Source organism: Sitodiplosis mosellana, unplaced genomic scaffold (assembly GCF_009176505.1).
Source record: "Sitodiplosis mosellana isolate CC-2019 unplaced genomic scaffold, AAFC_SMos_1.0 Smas_scaffold_1, whole genome shotgun sequence".
Classification (NCBI taxonomy): domain Eukaryota; kingdom Metazoa; phylum Arthropoda; class Insecta; order Diptera; family Cecidomyiidae; genus Sitodiplosis; species Sitodiplosis mosellana.
In genome coordinates this window covers 17,378,136-17,398,346 of record NW_022595244.1, presented here as the reverse complement: position 1 = coordinate 17,398,346, position 20,211 = coordinate 17,378,136, and the positions used below count along the sequence as shown (strand labels likewise).

Sequence of the window (20,211 nt, the reverse complement as noted above, 5' to 3'; positions counted from 1 at the left end):
TGCGTTCCGAATACCATACTTCGGTTTGGTTTCAATTTGCACAACAAAAACGACTTGCCAATCGTTCGAGCAAATTCTTATTTGGTTCTCTCTATTGAAACACCGCATTTTTGTGAGTTCTATCCTTTTTTAGGCTTATTTATTCCATTATGTTCAAGGTTTTGTACAATTATATTTAAATTTTTAGTTTGATATCTTTTCAATAGTTTCTTTTGTCTTCTCTCTTTTACATTTATTTAGTACATTGTTTTTAAATTAGCTGTCTATTTATAACATAGTTGGTTTTTATTTTCTTTATTTTTTTTTTAATTCTCTAATTAATCGTAAAATGAGAAGAATGCAAAAAAAATGAATTTAATTTCCCTTCCTCTCTAATTAGATAAATTCTTAAAGCTTTACAACGAGAAAACTAAGAATTTAGTCAGGTCATTTCTTTTTTATTCTTTGTGTAATCCATTCCAAACCTTGATATAGCCTGCAAATAGTGACAAAAAAAAATGCAATCAATTTTCATAAATGGCTCCGGTTAAATGGATGAGCACAATTAATTGCAAATGGTGTTTATTTACCCATCCCCGGTTAAAGCACAACACGATTGTATATGCCATTGATGTTTTTTAATTGATGTTAAGTCTAATTGACGTGATATTTCAGCTGCAGACATCGCGCCTTTTAAGTCCTGCAATTGCAATTGCAACGGAAGCGGAACAACCAAAAAAAGTGGGGAAAAAGAAGATTTTTTTTTGCTCGTATTAGTACTTGCGTGAATAATCGCGTGTATAAAATGATTGCACAATAAAAAAAGGCACTTACTTGTTTATTTGCGTATACCAGAAGACATGCTTTCGATAGATCTTCGTGTTGTAACAATGTATAAAGTTCTTCACGTGTCACAGCCAATCGTTCTCTGTCCGTCGAGTCGATAACCATTATAATAAACTGAAATAGAGCAATGAAACAAAAAAAATTATTAGTATTCGTTTGGGAATGTCAGCTCGAACGCACATATGTTTAAAATAAAGTTAACATCGATTTTCTTTTATGGCGGAACGAAATGATTGATTTAAGACAGCATAAAAATTGATTTTGTCGACCGTATAAAAAAAAAAACAATTCAAAATCACACATATACTAACCTCTGTATTCGTATAATATGTACTCCACGCCGTCCGTAAACTTTGCTGACCTGATTCAAGAAAACGAAGAAACATAACATTATTATCAATTTCATCTGTGTCGTGTATTCTACACTCGAAACTATCGTAACGAAAGTAGAAGTTCACTTGATTTGGAGCCAAATCAATGAAGAAAAAACAAACGACTGATGAATTTGATGTTTGAAAAAATTTAAAATTTATGTTCCAAAGACAAAAAAAGGAACAGCATGACTTACCTGCTAGATCCCATACTAAAAAATGGATATTTTTCCAAACGATTTCTTCGACATTTGAACCGATGGTTGGACTGGTGTGTACCACTTCGTTCATTAGAAATTGGTATAGAATTGTTGTCTTCCCCGCATTATCCAAGCCCACCATAACTAATTTGTGTTCTAAAGAGAGGAAAATGTGGAAGAGAGATAGAGGAAAAATGGAAGAAAAGTTCAATTAGCTGGATAAGTGGTGATGACACGAAAATATGTGTGCTTATTTAACAATAAAGTCAACAATTACTGTTTTTGTGTAACGAATGTTTGGTGGCAAAGTGCACCAATTGACACAAAATATACGGGGTCAATATCAACCCTTCATCGATTATTATTACTATCGTCGGCTCTCTTTTTTGTATCTACAAGTAATCACGAAAGGCTAAGCCCATTGATTATTGTTATTATTATTATAGACATATGTATGCTTTGAAGTGGGTGTTTGTATGTTCTCTGAAATGAACCAATTATTTCTACATGATTTGTCTAATTTCTACAACATTCGATCATTAAATAATATGTGGCCCCATTCATTGAAAGTTCATTTCACCGCCACATAAGTGGATTGCCATTAAAATGCGATCCGATTCTGGAAATTAACATTTTATATAATCCCCAGTGTGTGCATGTGTGTGTGTGTGTGCGTATGTTTGTATTCCATTCAATATTTGCCGTCAAATGGCTATCAACACACTATTGCAAAATATTGTGATTGAGCAACGCTGCTAATGGCAAGCAGAAAGAAGAGGAGAACGTTGAGTGGAAAAGAGAAAATGCTATTTTTGCGATGTTGACATAATAATAACCAGTTTAGATAAAAAGAGAAGCATGAACTGATATCAATATACAAACAGTGTGCAAGCTCCAATAGAGAGTGAGAGACTATAAAACTGATTTGAGATTAATCGGTTCGCATTTACAGTGATATTTTTGCAAGGTGATACTTTGCATACTGGTCTCTCGTAGAGGCGAGACACGATGCGGCGAGACGCTACTGAAAGGGAACAACAAGTTCGCATTCAAAATACGATCGGGCATTCAGCATTTCAATACCAAATCTTGATTTAAATCATTTAGTCAATTCGCTATTCATGCATTCGATTTTTTCGGAAGCAACATTTTCCATCTACAGCAAGCCATTTGAATAACATTAGTAAATGTCTTTCGTGCTTTCGTCTTGGAAAAGTTGATATTTCAGAATAGAAGCTACATAAATGACGTCTGAGTTTTGGTCATGAAACCTACGATTGGAAGCTGTAGAAATGGCAAGAACCTTTCAAGGCAAAAAGATTGATTGCACAGCTGCTCGAGAAACGTGCAAAAGGTGTGTGCACAATGATGACAAAAACTGGCAAAAAAAAAATTACACAAACAAAGACTCGTAGACTAAACACAAAGTGAACACTCATTTTTTGCTACCTGCCTCGCAGCCTGTGTATGTATGCGTTTCGTATGTTGCCAAGTGTTTGTTCAGTGCGCTTTCGTCAGATAAACGTAATAACGCAACGAAGAAAGGGAAATAAAGAAATTTGCGTGAATTTTTTCAACTGCCGTCACACCATCGCCGTTTGCCGTGTGCATTTGTATGCGGTTCACAGAAATAGCCAATGTGAAAGTGTGTCTTTGTTTCGGCCGATCGCTTAATTACAGCAAATATGCATGCGGTTGCTTTGCGAATCACAAAACTATCATATTATTATTTTCGGTACACAAACAATGTGATATGTGCCACATTTTTATTTAGAGTGTGGGAGATCAAGACAGTAACAATTTCCAATGCTAACTACTCTGTAGGTGCATATATTCAATAAGACTATGCTTTTTTTTTCTCGAGATTTTCAAATCACAAACGCGAATATTGAATCTATGAGAAATCCGCTTTGTGTTGAACAATCATCAAAATTTCAAGGTTTCTACCATAATAAAATGAAAAATTCAATGCGTGATTTTGTAGGCTCTCTCAACATTTCAAAGTCTTGCTTGCCATAAATCACACTCGAGATTTGTTATTCTTGATAATAAAGTGTACTCCATTCATAGAGCATGAAATGAGGCTCCTTTCGAAAGTGGTATGATTCTTTCGACATGCATGGAATGCGGGCCCATGTATGCATTTATTACGGCACATTTAATCACCAGCACCACATTATTTGGTAGCACCTCCGAAAAACTGGCGAAGCCTGAACGAAATGGAAAAATTCCAACTATGCATTTATGTGGCGCTGGAGAGACTTCGTGTGAAACCATTCTCACGCATAACACATTCGACGGCACGGCAATTCACTGAATTATAATGTGCTTCCATTTCATATGAATTTCGAACGATTTATTCACTGAATTAATCATCTAATAAAAGTCAACGGCATATCTGGGCTATTTTCTCACTGAATACGTGAGCAATATCGCAAGCTATGAAATACTCTCGTTGTGAGCAACAGCGCGCATTACTTGGATGTTTTCAGTGAAATCACCATCGACTACTGATAACACATTGGCGAAGAGCAATAGCCTCGGCAATGCGAACGATTCCATACCAAGAGTTGGTGCGTACGCAATTAACGAACATCAGACGAACTAATTTTAAAATAATTCAAGCGTTTGTTCGTATGGACAAAAATATAGAAAAACTAATACATTTCTATTTATCTACGTTTCGAAATTCCATGTGAGTTTTTGTACGCACAACAATTAACGAAAATACTGTCATACGGAAGACGGATATATACGTTTTGTTTGGATATCTTTATTGAATGTGAAGAAATTGGAAACACCGTATTGTCGTCGTCGTCAATTGAATACATTTGCGTCATTGATCATATGCCTGGAATATTTTTCCCGCTGCGTCAATTGTATAACGTCGCCTTTGATGATTAGAACGTAAATTGATATTCCAAATCGAAACACCATCGATACATACCTTCATTACCGAATAGGCTCCATAATTTTCCAAATAATAATCCCATTTTGAATGAGTATTTGATTTATATTTTTTGATTAAATAACACAAATGGTAACTGAATGTAGCACGCGTTATCTTTGGCGATCAATATGAACTGGCCGCCACCAAAATGGTTAATTTTGGTCGTTTGAAATAATCGAAAAACGTTTAAAGCTCGAACATAAAGTGAAGTTGATATTTACACTATGAAAAAATTCACTAAAAGCACGTTTAAAACTCAAGTTGTACATATGAAGCCCGACGCACTAAAACATGCCACTCATTCTCAACAGCCCACTAATTAGTTTAATTTAACGTTGTTTTGGTTTTCAAAGTTTTTTGTTATTCGCTTCTTGTTTTTGCGTCAATGTGTCTATTGTTGTTCTGCTTATTTTGCAATTGCTGTCATTTATTGACTTTGTAATCACGGTACTATCGTTTTCCCAACAAAAAAAAACCACAACACCAAAAAGTAAACACAGTCAGTGATTTCATTCATTCACGTTTTGCATTCGGTTTGTCCGTAACTTAAGCATTTATCGCATAATCTGTTCTCATTCTGATCGCTATTTTGCCATACGGAAGCATTCACACACTCAGTATTTCGTATTTTGTTGATTTATTAGCTGTTTTGCATCGTTTCTACATTTATTATTTTGTTTATTCATTCGACCAAAGCCGTGATAATTGAATTATTCGCATCTCTTTTTGGGGCTGCTTTGCTGGAATGATGTGTAATATTTTTTATGTGTCACATATATGATTTTGAGGGAAAATTCAGCATTATTAGATTAAATTGGTAAAAACCACTTGTCTGGAAATGAATAGCCACACTTGAAAGACATATGCACTTCTTTTTTTTTGCTTGAATACGATACTTTGCCCGAAATCTCTCGCTACACAATTAATAATTAAAGAAGCTGAAATTAAGCGGACGAAACACAAGACGATCTGAGATATGATTCAAGATTGTACAAGGCAAACACGCAACGGGAAATATTCGTCGTATTATTACAGCAATTGCACGAATTTTCTCGTCAGGAACAAGACGAATTCAATGTATTTTAATTTGTTCCGTTTTCGTCTCACAATGTTTCTTTTTTTTCTTTTGTTTGTTCGACGTTTTCACAGTCAATTCACAAGATTTAATCCACTTCGAGGTGCCTTTCTCACTTGTGTCGTCTCGTTTTGATGAAATTCGTTTGCTGATTGAAATTGATTTTTTGTAAGCGTTTAATGAAATATCTTCACTCACTCACCGAATGTGCCACACACTGTATTACAACACGAATCTCTGTTTGCTCTCGCTCTCTTTTCACAAATTCGTTCGCTGAAAGTCTGCTGTTCTACATTGCACGAGAAAGACGGAGAGAGAAAGAGTGAATGCCTTGGATGTGTATGTGTGTGCGTATGTTTTTGACTTTCTCTCTCTCTCTCTATCTCTCTGTATTTTTCGCCATTTTTGAGCAAATTGTAGCTTTACTGTCACTGCGTGCTACTACTGAGTCACTCAATATATCTGAATTTTTGTATGTGTGTGTGAGAGAGAAAAGAGAGTCATTCGATGTATTACTCATTCAGTTTGACATTTATCAAATTTGACTCCCGCTCATTTTTTTTTTAAATTGACATTGGTTCGGTGGGTCGAAAAACGGAATCTTTCATCATTTTAAGAAAAAAAAAATGGTTTTTAATTTCTAATATTTGTGAAATTGTTCAAAATTGTTTTATATGTCACTTCCATGGAAATCAGCTCAACGTTTTGACATTTGAAATGCGAACGCACCCTTACGATAGTTGACTGTTGAATGATTGTCAACAATTGCATACTGTCAGCAGCAATGAAAGCAATGGTATCCAGTTCAATTGTCGCTTATCAACTCGATTGCAAATCATAATGTTTCCGTGTCGTGATAAATGAAATTGGAAATGGATCTGTGCTAAATTGTGAAGCTTACGCGGCAATTTGAAGGGAGATTTCGAAGCGGTCAAATATGAGAATATGGTAAAATATTTCTAACGGAGTTTTTCTCTCTACTCGACACTAAACAACACTTGAATTCGAATAATTATAGCATGGCTTCCGATTTTTTCTACCCAAACAATGGAGGTGTGGAAGAGCACATTTTTAATTTATCACAATGTCTTTTGAAAAATGGACACAAAGTTATTTTAATTACCCATTCGTATGGCGACCGAAAAGGAATTCGATACATGACTGGTGGACTTAAAGTTTACTATTTGCCGATTCACACCTTTTACAACCAATGCATTTTACCCACAATGATGTGCAACATTCCATTGCTGCGATACATTTTAATTCGGGAACAAATCGAAATCGTCCACGGTCATTCGGCCTTCAGTGCTCTGGCCCATGAAGTTATGTTTGTAGGAAAACTGATGGGATTGAGAGTGCGTATAATTCAATTTCAGTGAATTTCATTTTGTTCAACTGTCATTTCAAATAAAAGTATTGTCAATTTTCAGATGGTCTTCACTGATCACAGTCTCTTCGGTTTTGCTGATTTGTCCGCTGTAGTTACCAATAAATTACTTGAAATCACATTATCCACTGTCAATCACTGCATTTGTGTGTCCCATACGGGGAAAGAAAATACGGTACTTCGAGCTAAAGTTTCAAAAGAAAAAGTTTCTGTTATTCCAAATGCCGTTGACACTGCCTTCTTCACGCCAGATCCAACGAAGAGATCAAACGATATCAATCAAGGTAACTTCAATTGGAAGCTATCAAGAAAATATCCCTTCTTACGAGTTTGTTTCATTGCAGTTACCATAGTGATAGTTTCACGTCTTGTGTATCGAAAGGGTGTTGATCTAATGGCCGGAGTCATATCCAGATTGGCAAATAGGAAGGATGTAAATTTTATTATTGCGGGCGATGGCCCGAAGCGAACGGCCTTGGAAGAAGTTCGCGAAAAGCATAATATTCAAGATAGAGTTACATTGCTCGGTGCTATGGAGCACTCTAAGGTTAGGGCTTATAATAAATAGTAGAACAGTACATGGAATTGTAAAATTGATTTTATTCAAATCAAACATTCAAACCTTCTTGTTCTAGGTTCGTGAGGTACTTCGAAGTGGTCATATTTTTTTGAATACATCACTAACCGAAGCCTATTGCATGGCAATCGTCGAAGCGGCATCATGTGGATTGCAAGTAGTGTCAACGAAAGTTGGTGGCATTCCCGAAGGTAAATTCAACATATGAACGTTTTGTTTTTGTAGTGGAAACGATTCCATTCACACGAAACTTTCTTTTTTCAGTTCTTCCACCAGATTTGATTCATCTCACCGAAGCCACAGTAGATGCATTGTATAAGGGATTACTAATGGCTATCCAAAAATTGCAAAATGAAAGAAAAAATGTTGAAACTTGTTGTAAAAATCACTCGGCCAATAATGGTACTCACCATGAAGGGACAAACAACATGAAAAAATGTGAAAAGAATGGAATTGGTGAACCGCAAGCGAAAAAAAGAGTTCTTTGTCCGTACGAATGTAACGAAATTTTGCGAGATTTGTATAATTGGAATGATATAACTGAGCGTACAGAACGCGTTTACAAAAGAGTATTGAAAGAGAAGGATCCACAATTTGGAGCCAAACTAAATTGTTATCTAAGTGCATGTATTCCGTTCGTCCTAGTCGTTTCGTTTTCGTATTTGTTTTTAAAAATTTTAGATATAATCGAACCAAGGAGAAGCATTGATTTAGCTATTGAATCACACAGTAACACTCATTGTCAACGTAAAAGAAAGAAGCATGTATAAATTTTACAAAAAAAAATAAAACAAAAATCTTCTGTCTTCAGAATGTTAATTAGTGTAAATTTTATTAGTTAAACGAATTTTTTTGTCACATATTTTGTAAATAAAACTGATTTTTTGGAATTGCGTTTTATGCTTTCCTCAGATTTTATTCACAAATTATTTTCAACGAAGCCCAAAAGAAAACAAACATATTCTTCTAAATACCCGTAGATGCGAACGAAAGATGAATACAAGTAGTGCTCAAGTTACATGAACTCGAACTGACGCCACATCTGCATTCGAAGGGGAACATGAGTACTTCCCAGAATCAGCTAGATCCGCTTTTTGAATTAATAGATGAGATATTGTAACCTCTGCCTTCTCAGTGATGACCGAAACACCTGAAAAAATAAATATTCGTTAAAATAAACTATAAATAAGCAATAAATAAATAATACTCAAGGTACCTCCTCGCTGAGAGTCAAAACTTATCACTTCATCCTGGTGATACCAAAAGATATAAGCTGGCGGTTCTGTGCTATAATTTATCGTGCACGTGATGTTGATCATATTTCCTTTGGAAACAAATATTTCCGGAGCACCCCATATTACAGCAGTAGGCACTGTAATTGTGTGTAGCCACGCATTGATTAATACGTTTTGAACTAAGTTGCGATATTTGTACAGAAAAACTCACCAACTACATCTAAATGCACAAATAAACTTCGAACTGGTTGTGAAGAAATCTGGCATTCATATAATCCTGCATCTCTAATCGATGCCCATTTTATTTCCATTACACTTTCACCCGAGTCTTTATTGTACGTTGCCTGGAAGCGTTGATCTGTTGTATATGTGTAGCTGCCAACCGTTAAAATGTGAATGTCTCGATGTCGAATCCATGCCAACTAATTACCGAGGAAATTAATTGTTCAGTGTTCAAAAGTCGTATCCATATTTGGTAAATTTAACCAAAAAAAAATTTGATTCAATTTATTACGGTTTTGTTTGCTAAATTCTTCGCTTTACAACGCAGAAATGCTGACTTCCCAACGATCGCAGTCACATTATGTGGAATGTTTGCATCAAAATACGGGCCAATTATCTCTGCACCATCAATTATTTCGGTTGTTTCATCCTGGCCTCGTATACCACAAATCAACTCTTTCGATATGAATGATTAAAACTGGTTCACATGTCTTCGTGTTGTTTATTTAAATGTTCATTTTTAACTTACCATAGCTTAAAGCCACAAAAATGACAAACGAAAGTACAAATCGAGCTGGCATTCCAATTTTAATTACATCACACGATTTAAGAATATTATTTTGTATTTCTAATGCCTTAGTATGTGTTTTAGTACAATTCGCATATTTTCAGCAGCTTATACAGAATATTAGAATTTTAAAAGTTTCCACAAAAAGTAGGATTTCAAAAAGATTTACTAGTTCAATTCATACAAATTGTGTGTAAGAGTTGAAACCTAACTTTTGTCAAGCAAAATAATTTTGACGTTTATTGACTGCTGAAGATGCAGCGAGACGATGCGACAATAGTCAAATACATTCTCCTGAAAAAAAAACAGGAGAGCGATTTGCATTCCGGTCGTCATGGCAACCAATGGTTTCATGAAAAAGTGAATGCGATGCACATCACCTGATCGTACTGTACTGTCAAGGCCACTGAAAATTGAAGGACAAGTAAACTAAACGGCAAATCATTTGTATAACATCGGTTTTATTGTTTTTTTATCGGTTTGATTAGCTATTTTGGTTGGCTACAGTCTAAGTGTCAGATTAAAATTATTAGCCGCATGAGCTCGAGCACTCGCGTGTAAACTTTTAACCTCTTTGTTCGTTCTTTTTCGACCTAATTTATACTCGACTCTTATGTTTATAACGTATGTGTCCAATTTAGGGTTGAAGAATGTATCATAAACTTCGACCTGTTAAGTACAAAAAAAGAAAACTTATTAATTATTGGAGAAAAAAAAACCAGCAATTGATTTGATATAGAATTACCGTTTTCGCAGCATTTTCCGTGTTTTGAAGGATAAATTTACACAATTCGTCCATTGGAAACGATTCCAGGTCAACACTCTGTGGTAGAATATACGAAATGTGCATTTCACATTTTGTATTTTTGTTTTTAATAACATTATCTTCCTCTTTCATCAATGGTCTTTGTAGAACATTTTTTAGGGCATCCTTTTCGGTTGACTTTGCTAGTTTAGCATGTAGTTTCTCCGAGATTTGTTGCGGTTGGAATTGGTTCAAAAACCGATGATCAGCGTTCCATAGGAGTCGAATATCGAAAATATTGTATAGAATCATTGCCAATCGATCTAGGCCGATGCCAACTTCCCATCCAGCGATGTTTGGTCGTTCACTTTTTTCAAATATTTCATTTCTAATAAGACCACCGCCGGAAATTCGGTGCCATTCATCTCGATGCCAAATTTCAAACATCCACGATGGTTGTGTTGTAGCTAGATTCGCATCAGTCCAACGATACTTTACATCTGTGCCAAGTAAATGCCTTATCAATTCAACCAGAGCTGCTTGTTGCTCTTCTTTCAAATATTTTCCCATTTCAGCTGGTTGAGTTTCCGTTCGCTGGAGGAGATTTCCACAATTTTCTGAACGGATCACATTTAATCGGTGAAATATTGGAAAATGCGACCAATTCATTTGACAACGACGATGCAAATCAAGAATCATTACAAAATTATCTACACCCATTTTTAAACATTTCAGCTCCTGGTTTATGGTATGTGTTCGCAAAATCAAATCTCTGTTTACATAAAAAGCATTGGGCAATTTGTCGGGCGATTCATTTGCTTCGATTGGACCAATATTTTTATACACTGGAAGGTCTAAGCTGTCGTCTACATTTTTGTTAAACCATTTCTTAAAGAATGTCACTACTTCTTCCTGTGTCAGTCTCAACGGATGATTATACTTTTTGTAAAGATTGGCTCCAATAAACGGTTCCAAACGCTGGTTGATATTCGTCCAATTATCCGTGCGGTAAGTAGTTTTCTGAATGATCAAGCTTTCTTTCACAGAAGATGAACAGAAGCGTACACGATTCACCAATTTTTCTATTATTTTCCGTTTTATCAACATTTTGTGCCGACAATAACGATTTCACAGATCATTCCACAATAGCACCAATAATAGCAATGATATTTGAGGTTAGGTTGTGTGATGAATTGATGGAAATGTCAAAAATCAGCTGAAATCAAATCTCAAGTCATGCCGTTTTTTTTTTAGTTTAAATATTTATTTATTTATTCGATTAATTGTGTTACACATAAAAATCTGCTGAAGGGTGACTTGACTTTTCTCTTTGACTGTGAATCCATTATTTTTGATTGTTTCCATTGTAATTATCAGCAAAATGTCTCTATTGCATATTTATTGAGTTTCAACGTCTTTTTCTTATAGGAATAAGTTATAAATACATTTCGAATTGACTGCATATTTCACTGAATAAAGCTATGCACTGTGCATCGACAATATCTCCAGAGCTCAGCCAGTCTGTGATGAGAAATATGTTGCATTTTGAATAATAAAAAGATGAAGCTTCAATTCGTCTATTCACAACAATATCATTTACCTACCGCATTCTTTAAAATTAAAATTAGATTCAACGTCGACCAAATAATTCGGTTCTACATATTTAGATTGACGTTTACGCTTATGTGAAATGCTTGCGACACAACATAAATTCCCAATGCCACAACTAAAAATCGAAATATCGAACAATTTACTATCCAAATTTTATGAAACAAAAACAAAAAAATCTGAAGATTTTCAATAAATTCTTCGTCATTGTTTACTCACTCAAAAACACGAAAAAGCAGAAACAGTAGCAACAGCAAGACATCTTGATAGTAACTATTCAATTCATTTTTCAAGAAAATTAAATAAAACTGCAATGTAAATTCAACTATTGAAAAGTGTGCCATAGACCCTAAGGTTATCTCTATATTTCGAGTTAGTAAAAGTCATGTTGAATTGTGTTTTTTTCCTCATTTATTTCAACATAAATTCCTATGATTACGATTAGGAGCTATAGTGCTTTGACCCACAGCTTAAAACTAAATACGATGTGTTACATTGAATTCCTTTTTAACTTCATCTCTGATTTGCCCATGCACAACATTCACTTCATCTTTCGTTAGGTCTCGCTCCATATGACGATAGATAATTCGGAAACACAAACTATTTTTCTTCTCTTTCGAATGGAAAAATCTGTCGATTATTTTGACCTGATAATAAAAATAGTAAACATAATAATTAGTTTATCAATTTGTAAGCAGCGGTCTTTTCTATGTACTTGTACTTACTTGTTCTACGAGATCGCCTCCGGCTTCGCGTACGAGTGCATAAAAGCTATTGACTGGGAAATTGTCTAGTGTATATGTGTCTGGGAGCCAAAATGACACATCCATATAGCATTGATTGTATTTTGAAACCGGTTTGTATTGCATTTCGGCCGTTGTTCTCGACTCGTCGAACTGAGAAAGGAAACCGCTATCAGTACTCCAGAACAGTCGAATATCGGGAATATTATACAGAATCATTGCCAATCGTTCGAGTCCAATTCCAAATGCCCATCCAATTGAATTGGAAATGCCACTTTTTTCTAATATTTCATTGCGTATGATGCCAGCTCCTAAAACCTCTAGCCATTGATTATTGTACCAAATTTCCAGCTCAAACGATGGTTGCGTGAATGGAAAGTATGCATCGACCCATCGATATTTGATCTTATCACCGAACAAATGTTTCACAAGGCCAACAAGTACTGTTTTCAATTCATGTTCGGCTAGTTTAACCGCTTCGAGTGTGTGGCACGGTTGTTTTCCAGCTTCTGCGACTTTTCCGTTTGCATCGTTTGTTATGATTGATTCACTGTTGGTCACATAATTCGGTTCGAAAATTTCCAAATCTTCGTGATTGGCAAACAATTTGTCTCGTCTAATCGTGCGAACAGCATCCACTTGATGGAAAACTGGGAAATGTGTTGAATCGATTTCATCACGACGATACACATCGCCAATCACAAGAAAATTATCCAATCCCGATTTTAGCAAATCCAATTGATGAGCGGTGCAATGAGCGCGCAGCATAAAATTTCGATTCAAATAAAAACTGTCCGTCTTTTTGCGACTGACATGATTGGCCGGAATCAACAAACTATCGAAGTTCTGTTCAAGCGTCACGATTGGACTTAAATTATCCACTACACTGAACAACGGACTGCCCCGATTGGTAACGAATGATTTGTAGAAGTGGTCGACAATCTTCTTGCGTATGATTGAGAGCGGGTGGTGGTCTTGTAGGTAGATATTACGGTTCATGTAAGATTGAATCCGAGGCTTTAGATTCGTCCAATCATCACGCTTATATTTCGCATTGTTGACAATCAGCGGCTCTTGCACTTTTAACGGTTTTGCTGTTGAACTAAAATATCGGCATTTGAGCAGTGCCGGATTCACGATAAACACTCTCCGCAAAATCATTGCGAATTTCAGTCAGAAACCACTGTTTATCAAAACTTTGTTTTTCTTACTATTTGTGAGGTTATGTGCCAGTTTGACTTGACAAACACTGTCAAATGGAATAGAATACTACGCACGTAGTTTCAAACATTTTTCACATTCGTTTTTACTAACATTGTATGCATTCAAGTTTGAACCTATTGTCAAAAGCATCCAAAACGGTAAAGTCATCGGGACATGTTGCCGAAATTCAATTCAAACTTTATGTCAAAGTATGGAAAAAGAAATGCACGTTTCATTTGTGTTATTTAAACTGAAAATTTCTTTATGTAATTTTTGAAACACGATTTTTTTTATATCAATGACAATGAATGAAATAAATACCCTATCCGTATGACGATTCTTTTGATACAATTCAACTAAACTTAAATTTATTCCCTGTAGATTTCTTATACAATTCTTATATTTTACATGATTGATTTAATTTTGTGTGTGTATGTGTTTTAGTCTTCTTTCCATCATTTATATGCTATCAAATGCTTCGATTTCAATTACGCACTTCGACATTCTCCACATTTGCCGTTCCGTTTTGTGCAATCGTTACTTCAATATTTTGTCGTTTCTTGAAGCAGGCGCCCTTAACACACCAGCAGCAACATTTTAGGCAATGGCACTTGAGAATACAATATTTTATTGACAATATCCATATGCAGAATAGCACAATCGCTGAAATTTCAATGTAGTCCCAAGTGGTAAGCGGCTTCCATTTGAAAAGCTGTTTTCTCACCTCAAATCCAACGGCACCAATTGCTAGTCGATTCAATATCATATGCAGTTTGTTCAAAATGGATTGCAGTCTTCCGACATCTTCAGTGGCTTCCTCAGCTTCATCCATATCTCCGATTGGATATTCTTCTGGTTGGTTTCGTTGAGCACATTTGGTGCAACATTTCACGCAACATGTTATGCAAAAGCGATTCAAACAGCAACATTTCACAATCCATATAAATACGCAAAGTGCTAGTACAATGAAAAATTCCACAAACGTCCCAACATCTTTCTTTTCGTCGGAAGTTATTTTGCTCACTTCGTATCCAGCTGCCAATGTTATTAACAAGTCGAGTACGTTCGTTGCAATTCTTAAGGAAAATTTCCAAACACCATCTTCGACATTTTTCTGAATGTAACTGCGTAAGTAAGCCCGCGTTTGTAGACTTGGCATGTTAAATGAGCGGTGATTACACGTAGAACTTCGAGTGTTGTTGAATATGATGCGTCCGATGGTGTTTGCGCACAATTTTGTTTGCGTCGTTCGATCGCCGATTCAATTTTGAGTTACAATACAATTTTGATACAACACATAAAATATCGACAAACAGTTAACTGCGTTTTTAACAGAAAATGTGGGCGATGTTGCCACAAGCAATGACCGAACGCAAATGATGATTTGTATAGTTTATGTATACATCGAAAGAAATTAACCGAATGTCATTAAATGTATGCGATCTGTCAAAATGTGATGCTAATGTGTTGACCGCTGGAGATGTGAGGCAGTATAAAGTATAGTACGCAATTTTTTTTCAACAGATTTTACCGCTTGCGAATTGAATAAATTGTGTACAGGTTTTGTGAATACAGAAATATGCACAAATTTGTGCAAAATTGAAAACGAAAGAATAATTCATTTTAATGCCTTAGGTAGACGGAAAATCTCATAAATATAGAGGCACAATCTCTCTTTAAACTTATTGCGTTCAAGCAGTTTGCCGTATTCAACGTTGCATACAAATGTCATTGTATTCAAATTTGCACACGAATAAAACATAAGAATACCGTATACACTGCATAAGCACACGGTTGATTAATAGCGCGGACATTGCAAGTTCTATTTAAAATAACCAAATTTTGGTAATCTTTTTGGCATGAATATTTATAGGTAACTTTAGATGGTCGTTCTTTGATTCCATAATCTGTCTAAAATGTATATAAACAAAGGAACTGTTCAATAAAGTTAGGTTCTTCGTCAAGTACTCATAAACCATCATTTACTTTTGTTAGTCATCATATCAGATGTAGATTGTTGCATCTATGCGCGATAAAATTGACATGCGATTATAAATATCTACGGAAATTATGAACCGAAAAACGAACGCATGATATATACCAAAAAAATTCTCAAATTAACGATTGCTTTTGCGTTTTGCAAAACATGTTGACTGTTTTTTTTTTAACATTTAATAGGTAATTGACCAATTTGTTTCAGCCAAACCTAAGGTATCTGACTTTATACAGAAGAAAAGCAATTCGAATGCAATTTATCAAATCCAATGGGGTTAAATGGTAAAAAAAAGAGTGTTTTTGTATCACTCAGTCATGTGGTGTTCAATGTTACAAGTACCAACAATTTTGTGTTAATTTTGAATAAAGTGTCATCATAAATAACAGATTATGTGCGGTGATCTTGATCACATGCAAAATCATTGAGTCAACACATTTTTTTTGCTGTTGTTATTTTGACCAATAATAATATAAATTTGTTTTTCTCGATTCGCATTGATTTGAGTCTGGAAATTCCATAAATAACGATAATTTGATGAATCCATCAATCCATGTCGTAAACTCGCTGATTCTTGTGAAACCATCTGGAAATCCTCTGGCACAAGGTAGTCCCCAAGATGAAATGCCAATAATCCTATTTTCATGAATTAATGCGCCACCGCTGTCTCCTTTACAAATTCCTGTTCCCGGTCCCGAATATGCGCACAATGTAATATTATCTTTGATGGGTGCTTGAGCTATTGATCGTCTGCGACATTCATCATTGGATATGGTTTTCATTCGAGCAAATTTTAAACCTGTGTATTTATCCTTGAAACAAAATTTAAAACACATCAATTTTTTATTCTCTTTCATTTTCTTCTTTTTTTCTTAATTAATTACATCAGATTCACCCCAACCCACTGCAATGGCTGTCTGGTTTTCCCCAACGAAATTTCGATCAATTTTAATAATTTTCGCATTTTTATTCAGACGTATCGGATCGTTCATTTGCACTAAAGCGATGTCGTTTGCTTTATGGAGGGCTTCATAGTTTGGGTGTATAATAAATCGTTCTATGCTGTACAGTACACCTTGATCTGCTCGCATATGTGCACCAACTGCTATTCGATAATCGCCTATTTCCAGTTTGGAATGATAACAATGTGCAGCTGTTAACACAAAACGATCGGATATTATTGATGCGCCACAATCATGGACATATATCCCATTTTCTAATTTACGCAGCGACACCGAAAATGGAAATTGATTTTTTGTTGCCTTTTCACCTCCAAAAATGTATGAATTGATCACAAAAGCCAACAATCCAGAAACAAAGAACAAAACCAGTACAATCGAATACATGATTGTCAAGTGATCAAAATAAGACTGATGTCAATTCCAGCCAGAGTTCAACAGTAGTCAATCAATAAATATCTTATAATCTTAGCTGAATCAAAATATTCACAATGAATACAAATGAAGTTATCGAAAGAAGGTTATCAGAAAGTGAATTATTTCGGCAATAAAAATGACCTTTTTAATTGGGTTTTTTTTTTAATTCATTCAAAAATGAACATTTTCAACGATAATAGCATTTTCCAAATTGATTTTTTGCATCGTTTCGTCAATCCATTTTGCAAACTCATTACTGCGTGTAAATCCATCAGGATATCCAAGAGCACATTGCATTGCCCATGATGCAATGCCAATCGATGTCGCCAGCACATAATCCCGTTCCATCCATCTCCCATCCAGCCATGACTGCTTTTACTTCACCTTCAATGAAATCACGTTCAATTTCTAGCGTCGACACATTTTCATTTAATGGAAGTGGTTCTTTCAGCTCCACTAAGGCAATCATTTATCATGGCACGAACATCAAAATCTGGATGCCTGGTAATTTGTTTCACGGGATAGATTCTTCCTTCATCTGTTTGTAATTTCGGTCCTACCAAAATGTAATAGTCGTTTCCGATAAATGCCGGATAAAAGGGCCGGATAAATAAATTAAAAGTATTGAAACGGTAGTATATTGCGGAGTCAAAGCCATTTTTTAGCTGAAGAATTCAATATGTTTTGACAAAATGTGTTGAATTCTTCAGCTAAATCTAATCTAATTGCTGAGATCAATTGGTTTGTTATAAATCAAATTGATTAAGGCAAGTGGCAACAATTTAAGTTGTCATTGCAAATCACGAAATGAACAAAGTGTTTTTTATGACATAAAAAAGTTTCAGTGAGAAAGCCATAATTCTTTGGAATTTTAATCAACGTTTGAAGGCACTTAAAATTGCGGTGAAAAGTCAGTGACTTTGAGTCACGTATCTCTGGTATTTTGTTTACAATTTCATCAATCCACGGCGTTAATTTACTGATTTTGGCAATACCTAATTAAGTTGATTTACCACGTTTACAACACGACAATGTTCGATATGGTAAAACAGTGAAATAAAATCATTTCGAAACCAATTATCATGTAGAGATATTGAAAATAGCAACAATATTTTATTATCATTATTTTCCAAATGGTTCAATGTTCACTTATTAGATATGCAAAAGAGCGACAAAAGGTCACTAATAAACTATATATCGTATCGGTCACAATGCATTCTATGATTTGTTCATGATTGAATCAATCCATAACGCAAATTCGCTGATGCGAGTGAAACCATTCTCGCAACCTCTTGTCCAGGAAGCGACACCAATCAATTTGTTATTGTTAGTCTGTACTAAAGGATCTCCTCCGTCACCAAAGCATAGCCCAACTTTTCCTGACGTTGAATGTGCGCATACAGTGTTGTAATAATTGACGGGTGATTTAGGTGGTGCACGTCTACTGCATTCATCATAAGTAATCGTTGTCATTTTTGCATATTTCAAACCCAGGTCCTACGTAGAAGAAAAAAGATAATCTTGTGATAATTTGAAATAGAAAAGCATATACTAAATAAACCTCATTTTTGCCCCAGCCAGCAACCACAGCATCTACATTTCCATCAAAGAATTCGCGGTTTATTTCGATAGTCGATGTATTTTGACCCAAGTTTTTTATCGGTTCTTCCAATTGTATCATAGCAATGTCGTTATTTAGTTTGGCGAATGGCGTTGCAGTATAATTTGGATGCACGAAGATTTGCTTCACCCAATATTTTTCTTCTTTATTTGAATGTGCACCAACCACAATTTGATGAATATGTGGCTTGATGAAATGCGGACAACAATGCGCCGCTGTCACCAAAAAGCGGTCGGATAAAATAGACGCTGCGCACATGTGATCGAAGCTCCATTTTCCATACACTCGTAAAGACGTCAAAAATGGAAACTGACTTTCCGATGCTTCATCACCTCCGATAATATACGGGTCACTTATAACCGCTGCTAATGATCCAGATAAAAAAAGCAAAAATGCATACAGTTTTACCATACTGAAAATACGGTCGATAGTTTTAGCAAACAAAATGAACATTGAGCCAACTTGATGCAAAACACCGCAATATATACGAGGCAGAACAATCTAATCTAAATTCTGATGTCAAAAAATTTATTGATGTTTTCTACACCTCGTGGAATGAAATGAACGAAAATATTTTTATTAATGCTATATTTATTATATATTGATAATGTCTTCTATAGAGGTCGATTGCTGATTGCTGAAACAATTTTTAAACAATGTAATAAAAATATTCGTTTCATTAATCGGCCATCGGTGTGATTCAAGTTTATGATATTTACAATAAAAATATTTCAATATCATGTCATGGTTCACACTGTTTCCATGGCACCAACGATGGAAATTGGTCTTCCACTATCGTAGGAACTCATTCCGAACTTCGCAGGAGGAATTCCACATAATGTTATGTTTTCTTTACGCAATGGAACATAGCCAAAGTTTTTTCGACATTCCGACGATGACGTTATTGGTTATTGTCAACATTTTTAAGGTATTTTAACATTTCTTTTCTCAATTTATACCTAAAAATCACAGTAGAGATTTTATTTTAAATAAAATCTCATTGCACAAATGTTTCAAATTCAAGTGTCACACAAATGCACGAAATTCTCGAAGAATGGCCGTAATAAGTGTTCTTTTTCAATTCAAACTCAATCAATTTCAAGAGATTTTGAATAGAAGGAAAATAATCACCTCCGGCGTGATTAATTCAAAATAAAAACTCGATTTTTAACTAAATAGTGTAAACACAATGTAAGTTATGAAATTGTGCCACTTCACTGAAATGACAATTGACTCCACACAAACTGCATTCAGCTGTGTTTAAAATTACCATGGCAATTGGATTGAACAAAATATTCTTATTTTTTTAAATGTCCAAAATTACCATCAAAAGCAGCTCTATGCAGAGCTGTCTTTCCATTTATGTCTTTTTCGTTTACTAAAATATGTATGAAAAGTTTAGCATAAATGAGGTTCCCATATCTTCGTTACAACGTGCTTTGTATATGGAATTCAAGAGTTAAACTGGATAAATAAATGAAACTTCAATCTTACCGTTCCGAAACTTCAAAA

At 35.1% G+C, this 20,211-nt stretch overlaps 7 protein-coding genes across 7 annotated transcripts; 1 reads left to right on the top strand and 6 right to left on the bottom strand.

Annotated features, from left to right (window-relative positions):
• Window positions 1–107: 107 nt before the first annotated feature.
• LOC129577822 (ADP-ribosylation factor-like protein 5B) lies at window positions 108–4,483 on the bottom strand. The gene is made up of 6 exons (XM_055465534.1): window positions 4,344–4,483; window positions 1,394–1,552; window positions 1,137–1,186; window positions 814–939; window positions 570–679; window positions 108–475 (listed from the first exon to the last, which is right to left on the bottom strand). The coding sequence occupies exons 1-6, from the start codon at window positions 4,387–4,389 to the stop codon at window positions 427–429; spliced, it is 540 nt and encodes a 179-aa protein (XP_055321509.1). The 5' UTR covers window positions 4,390–4,483; the 3' UTR covers window positions 108–426.
• A 1,465-nt stretch (window positions 4,484–5,948) lies between these two features.
• Window positions 5,949–8,301, top strand: LOC129577551 (phosphatidylinositol N-acetylglucosaminyltransferase subunit A). The gene is made up of 7 exons (XM_055464908.1): window positions 5,949–6,003; window positions 6,118–6,369; window positions 6,440–6,776; window positions 6,852–7,092; window positions 7,153–7,355; window positions 7,444–7,576; window positions 7,650–8,301. Exons 2-7 carry the CDS (start codon window positions 6,359–6,361, stop codon window positions 8,153–8,155), a joined length of 1,431 nt encoding a protein of 476 aa, XP_055320883.1. The 5' UTR covers window positions 5,949–6,003; window positions 6,118–6,358; the 3' UTR covers window positions 8,156–8,301.
• On the bottom strand, window positions 8,192–9,697 carry LOC129577777 (cell adhesion molecule DSCAML1-like). Its single transcript, XM_055465389.1, has 5 exons — window positions 9,372–9,697; window positions 9,135–9,298; window positions 8,832–9,042; window positions 8,602–8,757; window positions 8,192–8,535 (listed from the first exon to the last, which is right to left on the bottom strand). Exons 1-5 carry the CDS (start codon window positions 9,421–9,423, stop codon window positions 8,396–8,398), a joined length of 723 nt encoding a protein of 240 aa, XP_055321364.1. The 5' UTR covers window positions 9,424–9,697; the 3' UTR covers window positions 8,192–8,395.
• Window positions 9,698–9,851: 154 nt separating this feature from the next.
• Window positions 9,852–11,332, bottom strand: LOC129576677 (probable phenylalanine--tRNA ligase, mitochondrial). The gene is made up of 2 exons (XM_055462137.1): window positions 10,156–11,332; window positions 9,852–10,079 (listed from the first exon to the last, which is right to left on the bottom strand). The coding sequence occupies exons 1-2, from the start codon at window positions 11,260–11,262 to the stop codon at window positions 9,912–9,914; spliced, it is 1,275 nt and encodes a 424-aa protein (XP_055318112.1). The 5' UTR covers window positions 11,263–11,332; the 3' UTR covers window positions 9,852–9,911.
• An 824-nt stretch (window positions 11,333–12,156) lies between these two features.
• LOC129576494 (probable phenylalanine--tRNA ligase, mitochondrial) lies at window positions 12,157–15,107 on the bottom strand. Its single transcript, XM_055461741.1, has 2 exons — window positions 12,489–15,107; window positions 12,157–12,410 (listed from the first exon to the last, which is right to left on the bottom strand). Exons 1-2 carry the CDS (start codon window positions 13,665–13,667, stop codon window positions 12,240–12,242), a joined length of 1,350 nt encoding a protein of 449 aa, XP_055317716.1. The 5' UTR covers window positions 13,668–15,107; the 3' UTR covers window positions 12,157–12,239.
• LOC129576573 (chymotrypsin-1-like) lies at window positions 13,945–17,088 on the bottom strand. The gene is made up of 2 exons (XM_055461866.1): window positions 16,587–17,088; window positions 13,945–16,514 (listed from the first exon to the last, which is right to left on the bottom strand). Exons 1-2 carry the CDS (start codon window positions 17,046–17,048, stop codon window positions 16,155–16,157), a joined length of 822 nt encoding a protein of 273 aa, XP_055317841.1. The 5' UTR covers window positions 17,049–17,088; the 3' UTR covers window positions 13,945–16,154.
• Window positions 17,089–18,163: 1,075 nt separating this feature from the next.
• LOC129576624 (trypsin-like) lies at window positions 18,164–20,205 on the bottom strand. The gene is made up of 3 exons (XM_055462002.1): window positions 20,194–20,205; window positions 18,640–19,064; window positions 18,164–18,575 (listed from the first exon to the last, which is right to left on the bottom strand). Exons 2-3 carry the CDS (start codon window positions 18,955–18,957, stop codon window positions 18,297–18,299), a joined length of 597 nt encoding a protein of 198 aa, XP_055317977.1. The 5' UTR covers window positions 18,958–19,064; window positions 20,194–20,205; the 3' UTR covers window positions 18,164–18,296.
• Between the last annotated feature and the right edge of the window lie 6 nt (window positions 20,206–20,211).

Coding starts and splice junctions, on each gene's coding strand:
- LOC129577822 (XM_055465534.1), bottom strand. CDS start 4,389: ATGGGATTATTATTTGGAAAATTATGGAGCCTATTCGGTAATGAAG. Junction 940..1,136: donor CATATTATACGAATACAGAG/GTTAGTATATGT, acceptor GCTCTATTTCAG/TTTATTATAATGGTTATCGA. Junction 680..813: donor TGGTATACGCAAATAAACAA/GTAAGTGCCTTT, acceptor TTGCAATTGCAG/GACTTAAAAGGCGCGATGTC.
- LOC129577551 (XM_055464908.1), top strand. Junction 7,093..7,152: donor ATCAAACGATATCAATCAAG/GTAACTTCAATT, acceptor GTTTCATTGCAG/TTACCATAGTGATAGTTTCA. Junction 7,577..7,649: donor AGTTGGTGGCATTCCCGAAG/GTAAATTCAACA, acceptor TTCTTTTTTCAG/TTCTTCCACCAGATTTGATT.
- LOC129577777 (XM_055465389.1), bottom strand. CDS start 9,423: ATGCCAGCTCGATTTGTACTTTCGTTTGTCATTTTTGTGGCTTTAAGC. Junction 9,043..9,134: donor AGAATTTAGCAAACAAAACC/GTAATAAATTGA, acceptor CTCGGTAATTAG/TTGGCATGGATTCGACATCG. Junction 8,536..8,601: donor TTTTGACTCTCAGCGAGGAG/GTACCTTGAGTA, acceptor TTATTTTTTCAG/GTGTTTCGGTCATCACTGAG.
- LOC129576677 (XM_055462137.1), bottom strand. CDS start 11,262: ATGTTGATAAAACGGAAAATAATAGAAAAATTGGTGAATCGTGTACGC. Junction 10,080..10,155: donor CGGAAAATGCTGCGAAAACG/GTAATTCTATAT, acceptor TGTACTTAACAG/GTCGAAGTTTATGATACATT.
- LOC129576494 (XM_055461741.1), bottom strand. CDS start 13,667: ATGATTTTGCGGAGAGTGTTTATCGTGAATCCGGCACTGCTCAAATGC. Junction 12,411..12,488: donor GAGGCGATCTCGTAGAACAA/GTAAGTACAAGT, acceptor TTTTATTATCAG/GTCAAAATAATCGACAGATT.
- LOC129576573 (XM_055461866.1), bottom strand. CDS start 17,048: ATGTATTCGATTGTACTGGTTTTGTTCTTTGTTTCTGGATTGTTGGCT. Junction 16,515..16,586: donor TGGGTTGGGGTGAATCTGAT/GTAATTAATTAA, acceptor TTTTGTTTCAAG/GATAAATACACAGGTTTAAA.
- LOC129576624 (XM_055462002.1), bottom strand. CDS start 18,957: ATGTGCGCAGCGTCTATTTTATCCGACCGCTTTTTGGTGACAGCGGCG. Junction 18,576..18,639: donor CTGGCTGGGGCAAAAATGAG/GTTTATTTAGTA, acceptor TCTTCTACGTAG/GACCTGGGTTTGAAATATGC.